This window comes from Coregonus clupeaformis, chromosome 15 (genome assembly GCF_020615455.1).
Source record: "Coregonus clupeaformis isolate EN_2021a chromosome 15, ASM2061545v1, whole genome shotgun sequence".
Taxonomy (NCBI): domain Eukaryota; kingdom Metazoa; phylum Chordata; class Actinopteri; order Salmoniformes; family Salmonidae; genus Coregonus; species Coregonus clupeaformis.
In genome coordinates, this window is record NC_059206.1 from 5702400 (window position 1) to 5712970 (window position 10571).

At 40.5% G+C, this 10571-nt stretch overlaps 1 protein-coding gene across 1 annotated transcript; it reads left to right on the forward strand.

The window, feature by feature from the left end:
- Window positions 1-1443: 1443 nt before the first annotated feature.
- LOC121583198 (tumor necrosis factor ligand superfamily member 15) lies at window positions 1444-7819 on the forward strand. Its single transcript, XM_041899392.2, has 4 exons — window positions 1444-2074; window positions 2204-2246; window positions 2386-2427; window positions 7137-7819. Exons 1-4 carry the CDS (start codon window positions 1868-1870, stop codon window positions 7568-7570), a joined length of 726 nt encoding a protein of 241 aa, XP_041755326.1. The 5' UTR covers window positions 1444-1867; the 3' UTR covers window positions 7571-7819.
- The last annotated feature ends 2752 nt before the right edge of the window (window positions 7820-10571 follow it).

Consider the following 10571-nt stretch of genomic DNA (forward strand, 5'->3'; position numbering starts at 1 on the left):
CTGCTGGATGGGGTGGTCTACTCAAGTGGGTGATTGGTGCAACCGGGGTAGGGAGTGCAGGAAGCACCTACCGGTACACGTCTGACTAATTGCCGTAATTATCAAGATGGCTAATTGGCTAATGAAACTGATCATGTGAGTTCAATGTGTGTATTTAAAGGAATAGTTCACCCAAATTACAAAATGACATTGCTTTCCTCAACCATGCAATACCATATAAGTCATGGGACCGATATGAGCATTTTTCGTGCATCATGTTCAAAAGATCTTTAAGTGGCTTTGAGCTTCACAATCAATTTTAGATACTTCGGATGATTTGGACAGCTAGAGAGATGGAGAACTCAAAAGCCTGTTTTAAAATGGGCAGCGCCACTGAGGGCTTCCACTATTTAAAAGTAGTAAACTGGGTGGGACTTCCTATGGGTTAAGGAAGGATCAAATAATTCCATCCGGGTCATCAGGAGGGATCAGCTAATGAATGATACTTGTGAGAAAACACTTGGTGGCAGTATGCACCCTTTCAGTTTGTTTGCCAACTCACAGAATTAGTAGAAGAAAATTCACTACTTCAAAATGGAGATTACCTCAATGGTATTGCCTGTGCGCTCACAGATGCCATGGGACATGTATAAAGATGATATCTCTATCAGTGTTGTAGTACTCGAGGCTCGAGACCACATATTGAGTGTCTCAGTCATGTCTCGGTGTCAGATACATTTGTACTCGGTCTCTGACAGTGAGGACTCGTAATTTCTTCCCGAGACCAGCGGAGTAAGAAACTCATAATTATCAGCTTCCTTCGGTCAGCGCATTAAAACCTTTTCGCCAGGCCAAATACAGTGCATTCGGAAAGTATTCAGACCCCTTGACTTTTTCCACATTTTGTTACGTTACAGCCTTATTCTGAAATTGATTAAATTATTTATTTTTCCTCATCAATCTACACACAATACCCCATAATGACAAAGCAAAAACAGTTTTTTTACGGTAGAGTGGCCAGACGGAAGCCACTCCTCAGTAAAAGGCACATGACAGCCCGCTGGAGTTTGCCAAAAGGCACCTAAAGGACTCTCAGGCCATGAGAAACAAGATTCTCTGGTCTGATGAAACCAAGATTGAACTCTTTGGCCTGAATGCCAAGCGTCACGTCTGGAGGAAACCTGGCACCATCCCTTCGGTGAAACATGGTTGTGGCAGCATCATGCTGTAGGGATGTTTTTCAGCGGCAGGGACTGGGAGAGTAGTCCAGATCGAAGGAAAGATGAACAGAGCAAAGTACAGAGAGATCCTTCATGAAAACCTGCTCCAGAGCGCTCAGGACCTCAGACTGGGGTGAAGGTTCACCTTCCAACTGGACATCGACCCTAAGCACATAGCAGAGACAATGCAGGAGTGGCTTCGGGACAAGTCTCTGAATGACCATGAGTGGCCCAGCCAGAGCCCGGACTTGAACCCGATCGAACATCTCTTATATTTTCCGGACCCATTCACAATCTTGTGTATTTTGTAGATAGATGGGGAGAAGTGTCATGCAATAAAACAGAAAGTCAGGAAGCTTTATAATTAATAGAAGATACAAGAGCGTCATTATACTTTTGTCTACATTGAACTGCCTTAATTTGCACATGATAAAATACTACCTTTGGACCCACAGCTCTGTCTATGAATTTGAGAGTGGACATTTATAGCAGCTTGAGGGATAGTCTGTTAGTGTAAGACGTTGGGGGGTTTTCCCAGGGCAGACATGCAGGGAACGGGAACGGCACTGACAGCCAAGTTGCGTAGGTGGCAGCGGAACTATAAATTCAGATGTATTTTATTAAGAAGATATATTTTGTTACTTTAGACTTCGTAGTCGTGGTTTGATATGGAGACGTGCGCAAGGAACCGCGAGATTCCTGAAGACACCGTGATTTCAATGGCGCAGCAAGAGACTGTTTTTATTTTGCTCAAACACTGTCAAGAAATGAAGCGACAGGAGAGTCGCTGGCGTCTTGTCACGTTATTCTTGGTTCTGGGATGTGCAGCTGTATTTTTCTTTACGCAGCGTGTGATCAGAGACTGTAATGAGAAGGTAAGCAAAGGGACATCCACATGTTTTTAACGGGGCACACAGATGCCGGAGAGTTTTGGCATTGGATTTCAATGGAACTTTAACTTCTGTGGGTCACCATTAATAGTTAACTTGTCTTTGTTTTTGTAGGATACATTCACAACTGCAGAAAACTCAAGACAGCAAGCTATAGGTATGTAACTATTTCGCTGGTATGATATGTCTTCCATGGTACATTCCTTTGATTTTATGAATGAAGCCTAGAGAGAGGCGCGTCTATCAGCAGCTTACAGCAAGCATGCACTGATGGTTTTTTCCCTTTTTCCTACCAGATCGTCAAGAACAGAATCTGAAGCCAAACGCTCACCTGACAAGTAGGTCTTAGTAAAGAGTGTTTTTATTATATTCTGATATATATATATATATATACAGTGGGGAAAAATTTTATTTAGTCAGCCAACAATTGTGCAAATTCTCCCACTTAAAAAGATGAGAGAGGCCTGTAAATTTCATCATAGGTACACGTCAACTATGACAGAGAAAATGAGGGAAAAAAATCCAGAAAATCACATTGTAGGATTTTTAATGAATTTATTTGCAAATTATGGTGGAAAATAAGTATTTGGTCAATAACAAAAGTTTCTCAATACTTTGTTATATACCCTTTGTTGGCAATGACACAGGTCAAACGTTTTCTGTAAGTCTTCACAAGGTTTTCACACACTGTTGCTGGTATTTTGGCCCATTCCTCCATGCAGATCTCCTCTAGAGCAGTGATGTTTTGGGGCTGTCGCTGGGCAATACGGATTTTCAACTCCCGCCAAAGATTTTCTATGGGGTTGAGATCTGGAGACTGGCTAGGCCACTCCAGGACCTTGAAATGCTTCTTACGAAGCCACTCCTTCGTTGCCCGGGCGGTGTGTTTGGGATCATTGTCATGCTGAAAGACCCAGCCACGTTTCATCTTCAATGCCCTTGCTGATGGAAGGAGGTTCACTCAAAATATCATGATACATGGCCCCATTCATTCTTTCCTTTACACGGATCAGTCGTCCTGGTCCCTTTGCAGAAAAACAGCCCCAAAGCATGATGTTTCCACCCCCATGCTTCACAGTAGGTATGGTGTTCTTTGGATGCAACTCAGCATTCTTTGTCCTCCAAACACGACAAGTTGAGTTTTTACCAAAAAGTTATATTTTGGTTTCATCTGACATTCTCCCAATCCTCTTCTGGATCATCCAAATGCACTCTAGCAAACTTCAGACGGGCCTGGACATGTACTGGCTTAAGCAGGGGGACACGTCTGGTACTGCAGTATTTTAGTCCCTGGCAGCGTAGTGTGTTACTGATGGTAGGCTTTGTTACTTTGGTCCCAGCTCTCTGCAGGTCATTCACTAGGTCCCCCCGTGTGGTTCTGGGATTTTTGCTCACCGTTCTTGTGATCATTTTGACCCCACAGGGTGAGATCTTGCGTGGAGCCCCAGATCGAGGGAGATTATCAGTGGTCTTGTATGTCTTCCATTTCCTAATAATTGCTCCCACAGTTGATTTCTTCAAACCAAGCTGCTTACCTATTGCAGATTCAGTCTTCCCAGCCTGGTGCAGGTCTACAATTTTGTTTCTGGTGTCCTTTGACAGCTCTTTGGTCTTGGCCATAGTGGAGTTTGGAGTGTGACTGTTTGAGGTTGTGGACAGGTGTCTTTTATACTGATAACAAGTTCAAACAGGTGCCATTAATACAGGTAACGAGTGGAGGACAGAGGAGCCTCTTAAGGAAGAAGTTACAGGTCTGTGAGAGCCAGAAATCTTGCTTGTTTGTAGGTGACCAAATACTTATTTTCCACCATAATTTGCAAATAAATTCATTAAAAATCCTACAATGTGATTTTCTGGATTTATTTTTCTCATTTTGTCTGTCATCGTTGACGTGTACCTATGATGAAAATTACAGGCCTCTCTCATCTTTTTAAGTGGGAGAACTTGCACAATTGGTGGCTGACTAAATACTTTTTTTCCCCACTGTACATTACCAGTCAAAAGTATACAGTACCAGACAAAGGTTTGGACACATCTACTCATTCAATTTTTTTTTTTTTACAATTTTCTACATTGTAGAACAATAATGAAGACATCAAAACGATGTAACCAAAAAAGTAACCAAAAAAGTGTTGAACAAATCAAAATATATTTTATATTTCAGATTCTTCAAATAGTCACCCTTAGCCTTGATGACAGCTTTGCACACTCTTGGCATTCTCTTAACCAGCTTCAGCTGGAATGCTTTTCCAACAGTCTAGAAGGAGCACTTGTTGGCTGCTTTTCCTTCACTCTGCCGTCCGACTCATCCCAAACCATCTCAATTGGGTTGAGGTTGGGGGATTGTGGAGGCCAGGTCATCTGATGCAGCACTCCATCACCCTCTTTCTTGGTAAAATAGCCCTTACACAGCCTGGAGGTTTGTTGGGTCATTGTCCTGTTGAAAAACAAATGATAGTCTCACTAAGCCTAAACCCGATGGGATGGCTTATCGCTGCAGAATGCTGTGGCAAACATGCTGGTTAAGTGTGCCTTGAATTCTAAATAAATTACAGACAGTGTCACCAGCAAAGCACCCCACACCATAACACCACCTCCATGATTTACGCTGGGAACTAAACATGCAGAGATCATCCGTTCACCCACACGCGTCTCACAAAGACACGGCGCTTGGAACCAAAAATCTCAAATTTGGACTCCAGACCAAAGGACACCTTTCCACCGGTCTAATGTCCATTGCGCGTGTTTCTTGGCCTAAGCAGATCTCTTCTTCTTATTGGTGTCCTTTAGTAGTCGTTTCTTTGCAGCAATTCGACCATGAAGGCCTGATTCACACAGTCCCCTCTGAACAGTTGATGTTGAGATGTGTCTGTGACTTGAACTCTGTGAAGCATTTATTTGGGCTGCAATTTCTGAGGCTGGTAACTCTAATTAACCTATCCTCTGCAGCAGAGGTAACTCTGGGTCTTACATTCCTGTGGTGGTCCTCAGGACAGCCTGTTTCATCATAGCTCTTGATGGTTTTTGTGACTGCACTTGAAGAAACTTTCAAAGTTCTTGACATTTTCCGTATTGACTGACCTTCATGTCTTAAAGTAATGATGGACTGTAGTTTCTTTTACCAAATAGGGCTATCTTCTGTATACCCCCCCTACCTTGTCACAACACAACTGATTGGCTCAAACACATTAAGAAGGAAATAAATTCCACAAATTAACTTTTAAGAAGGCACACCTGTTAATTGAAATCCATTCCAGGTGACTACCTCAAGAAGGTGGATGAGAGAATGCCAAGCGTGTGCAAAGCTGTCATCAAGGCAAAGGGTGGCTATTTGAAGAATCTCAAATATATTTTGATTTGTTTAACACTTTTTTAGTTACTACATGATTCCATATGTGTTATTTAATCGTTTTGATGTCTGCACTATTATTCTACAATGTAAAAAATAGTAAAAATAAAGAAAAACCCTTGAATGAGTAGGTGTGTCCAAACTTTTGACTGGTAGTTTGTATATATACACTACCGTTCAAAAGTTTGTGGTCACGTAGAAATGTCCTTGTTTTCGAAAGAAAAGCAATTTCTTTGTAAATTAAAAGAACATCAAATTGATCAGAAATACATTGTAGACATTGTTAATGTTGTAAATGGCTATTGTAGCTGGAAACGGCAGATTTTTTTAATGGAATAGCTACGTTAGCGTACAGAGGCCCATTATCAGCAACCATCAGTCCTGTGTTCCAATAGCACGTTGTGTTTGCTAATCCAAGTTTATCATTATAAAAGGCTAATTGATAATTAGAAAACCCTTTTGCAATTATGTTAGCACAGCTGAAAACTGTTGTGCTGATTAAAGAAGAAATAAAATTGGCCTTCTTGAGACTAGTTGAGTATCTGGAGCATATATCTCAGACTGCCCATCTTAATATTTTCTTTTTATTGGCCAGTCTGAGATATGGCTTTTTCTTTGCAACTCTGCCTAGAAGGTCAGCATCCCGGAGTCGTCTCTTCACTGTTGACATTGAGACTGGTGTTTTGCGGTTACTATTTCATGAAGCTGCCAGTTGAGGACCTGTGAGGCGTCTGTTTCTCAAACTAGACACTCTAATGTATTTGTCCTCTTGCTCAGTTGTGCACCGGGGCCTCCCACTCCTCTTTCTATTCTGGTTAGAGCCAGTTTGCGCTGTTCTGTGAAGGGAGTAGTACACAGCGTTGTACGAGATCTTCAGTTTCTTGGCAATGTCTCGCATGGAATAGCCTTCATTTCTCAGAACAAGAATAGACTGATGAGTTTCAGAAGAAAGTTATTTGTTTCTGGCCATTTTGAGCCTGTAATCGAACCTACAATTGCTGATGCTCCAGATACTCAACTAGTCTCAGGAAGGCTAGTTTAATTGCTTCTTTAATCAGCACAACAGCACAACATAATTGCAAAAGTGGTTTCTAATGACCAATTAGCCTTTTAAAATGATGAACTTGGATTAGCAAACACAACGTGCCATTGGAACACAGGACTGATGGTTGCTGATAATGGGCCTCTGTACGCCTATTAAAAATCAGCCGTTTCCAGCTACAATAGCCATTTACAACATTAACAATGTCTACACTGTATTTCTGATCAATTTGATGTTATTTAATGGCCAAAAAAAGTGCTTTTCTTTTGAAAACAAGGACATTTCTAAGTGTGTAGGTTTGCACTGTGTTACCATTGTTTTGAGGATTTATACCAATTCTTCTTGTTATACAATAGTATTATCCCATGTAGCCTAGATGTGCCTTCATGATTCTCTTGTAGGAACCACATGCCTTTTGGATATCACTGAGAAATCCCTAGTGTATGGGTATGGTGTTATTCACATGCCTAATCAAACTTCCTGCTTAGTTTGCTGATAGGCTATAGTGTGCACACTGTGAGTCTGTGGTAATATTGTGTGAGTGCAGCTGTCAGGAATGTTGGAATTTTGTATTTTGAATATCAAGTGGATATATTTCCAGAATCAGGATAATTTCAATATTTTCTCTGATCCTCTCCATCTTCTCCTACCTCCAGCATCATCAAGCTGCAACTCCGTGCCTAAAGACTACATCCAATGGGAACACCAGGACACCGGCTTGATGCACATGCAGAATTTCACCTATGACGAGAACAAGCAAGCTCTGGTTGTCCCTCAGGAAGGCCGATACTTTGTCTACGTGGGGGTCAACTTTCGAATGCCGGATAAGGACAAGGTATCTGGCAAGGTCCATTTTCTTAGCCTGAAAGTCCTGAAATACTCCAATAGCTATGAAAATAATTGGCCTATCATGGAAGTCAAGGATAGCATACCAGATGATAGGAGAGGAGAGAGAAGGACAATGTACACAGGACAGGTGGTCACCCTGGAGGAAGGGGATCTCCTGATGGTGTCCATTGATGAAGACAATTATGAACTGATTGACTGTTCGGCAGAGACCACCATGTATATTGGTGCTTTTCTCCTCTAGACAAGGAGAACGTGACTATACCAAAAATATGCAGTCTTTGTGGATTTTTTGTTATTTATTTCCATGCTTTTAGTAAGACCAAGGCACATTTTTAAATCCTTGTGGATACAATACATCTGTAACATGCAGGTATTAGTTAAGGCTTTCCTTCTGACAAAAAATGACCTTGTTAATGTTTTAGTAAATGTATTCACGTATTAATTTCATAATATGTACTGTTCCTTTCTTGATCAAGAATAATTAAATTGTTTATTTATAATATAATAATAATATGCCATTTAGCAGACGCTTTTATCCAAAGCGACTTACAGTCATGCGTGCATACATTTTTTTTTTTTGTGTATGGGTGGTCCCGGGGATCGAACCCACTACCTTGGCGTTACAAGCGCCGTGCTCTACCAGCTGAGCTACAGAGGACCACTTATGATTTTAGAGTGGGGTCAATTCCTAACTTGAGATGCATGCACAACTCAAACTTTTGCCTAATTCTTTAACGCATGAGTTTTGTGCAAGAGTCCAGGTAGGATTTGACCCTTGGGCTACAGCCATACAGAAACATATGAAAATGCATGGGCATTCATCATTGTATTTCTTTGTCCCTCAAAACTCAAGTCAATTATTTATAGACGAGTTGCTTACGCACACAGGTTGATATACTGTGCGTTTTTCACTTAACAATGGATTACTCCCATAGAAACCCATTTGCTCAATTCGCATTTTTCTAACACAAAATCTCTGTGTGGCTGTAGCCCTAGGGAGAGGTATTAAACTCCCTTTACTGTATGTTATTCTGTCTGGAGGCACCACTTCATAGGTTTTATGTTATTCTGTCTGGAGGCACCACTTCATAGGTTTTATGTTATTCTGTCTGGAGGCACCACTTCATAGGTTTTATGTTATTCTGTCTGGAGGCACCACTTCATAGGTTTTATGTTATTCTGTCTGGAGGCACCACTTCATAGGTTTTATGTTATTCTGTCTGGAGGCACCACTTCATAGGTTTTATGTTATTCTGTCTGGAGGCACCACTTCATAGGTTTTATGTTATTCTGTCTGGAGGCACCACTTCATAGGTTTTATGTTATTCTGTCTGGAGGCACCACTTCATAGGTTTTATGTTATTCTGTCTGGAGGCACCACTTCATAGGTTTTATGTTATTCTGTCTGGAGGCACCACTTCATAGGTTTTATGTTATTCTGTCTGGAGGCACCACTTCATAGGTTTTATGTTATTCTGTCTGGAGGCACCACTTCATAGGTTTTATGTTATTCTGTCTGGAGGCACCACTTCATAGATTTTATGTTATTCTGTCTGGACGCACCATTTCATAGATGTTATGTTAAAACTGCTCCTAAAAGGGATAGTTCACCCAAATTACAAAATTGCATATTGGTTTCCTTCCCCTGTAGGCAGTCTTACCTTGTCCATAGACTGCTTACAGGGTAAGGACACCAACATGTAATTATGTAATTTGGGTAAACTATTCCTTTAAATATGTTACCAAGTAAACTTTTTATATTGACCTTTCTGTGAATAAAGTAATTCATTTCTGAAAAAACGAACAGGATATCTACTTTGGGATTCTTCCTTGAATGTAAAGAGAAACCTGAGGTAAAGCAGTGAAAGTTGGATCGATGACAACTGAACTATCCCTGTGCGTGGGATCCTAAGGGTGAATCCTGGCCTGAAAAAGTAGTGTCCTCATCCCTGGAAGTTTTCAATTTCTTAGTCATTGGATGTGGTTACAGTGTGTGTAATGGAAAGATGTTTCTACACTGCAGTTAAATGGATTACTCTTTCACCTCTGATCTTAAACATAATTAATCACTCCATATGGTTTACCTAACTACTGGTCTCCCCACACTGCTGAGGGGTATATTTCAAAGCATGATCAACGAGTTAGCCAGCTAACTTTGATAAGCAACCAGAAATAATTATAGATTTTCTGGTTCATTAAAACAGCTAAACTTCGGTATGTGTTTTTGTTTGTTGAAACAATTAGACTATGCCCATTTCAAGCTTATCGTTCAAAAGAAATTAAAGTTATATCCGAATATTTAGGCAAGTTAGCTGGCAAACTCCTTGATTCTGCTTTGTAGTATACCCCTCTGGTCTCCTCTTCATGATAATCTCCTCATATACTTCCTGAGCTCTAAAACGGGTAATCTGCATTTGCTACATCCATTTTTGGACTTTTAAATTAGTTATATATACACCCATTGAGTCTTGTAGAATATAACCAATTCTCATCACGGAGATCTTTAGCATTTTAGCTAATTAGCAACTACGTACTACTTTTTAGTTACTTTGCAACTACTTAGCATTTTAGCTAACCCTTCCCCTAACCCTAACCTTAACTCTTTAACCTAACTCCAAAGCCTAACCTTAATCCTAACCTAGCTAACGTTAGCCACCTAGCTAACATTAGCCACAACCAATTGGAATTCGTAACATAGCATACGCTTTGCAAATTCGTAACATATCATACGAAATGGATGATGGACATCCACAAATTAATACATACCTTACGAAACGTAACATATCATACTAATTGGAGTGTCCCTGATTTACATTTACTATGTTATGTCTTCCCCTGAGTCCAGGTTGTGGTGGTAGGTTTTTACAGTACCCAAAACTAACTGAGATTGTATTTGACCATGGGGAAAAGAGCTACTTAGTTTAACTGAATTGTATGTTATTGCACTGTGAAACATTTTATCAATATTTCTGATCAGTGGTGTTGAATACTAGGAGGAAAAAGGTTAGTATCACATTTTTAAAAGATAGGTCTACTATGGTAATTGGGTATAGAAAACAGAAGTCAATCGTTGGACTGTTTCGTAAGGAAAAAAAAGTGTTTAGATGGTGTTTTTATGTGGGCGTGAATGTAGCCTACATGTTGTGTCAATGAATAACTTCCATTACTTTGTGGTTAAAATGAGATTGTGTGGGTGACAGATACGTGTTTCAACAGCTGCCTAGTACCGGTTTGGGAATGTG

Bases quoted from the DNA above. Each gene is read 5' to 3' on its own strand.
- LOC121583198 (XM_041899392.2), top strand. From the start codon at position 1,868: ATGGAGACGTGCGCAAGGAACCGCGAGATTCCTGAAGACACCGTGATT. The intron at 2,247-2,385 runs GTATGTAACTAT...TTTTCCTACCAG, and splicing joins CTCAAGACAGCAAGCTATAG to ATCGTCAAGAACAGAATCTG. The intron at 2,428-7,136 runs GTAGGTCTTAGT...TCCTACCTCCAG, and splicing joins GCCAAACGCTCACCTGACAA to CATCATCAAGCTGCAACTCC.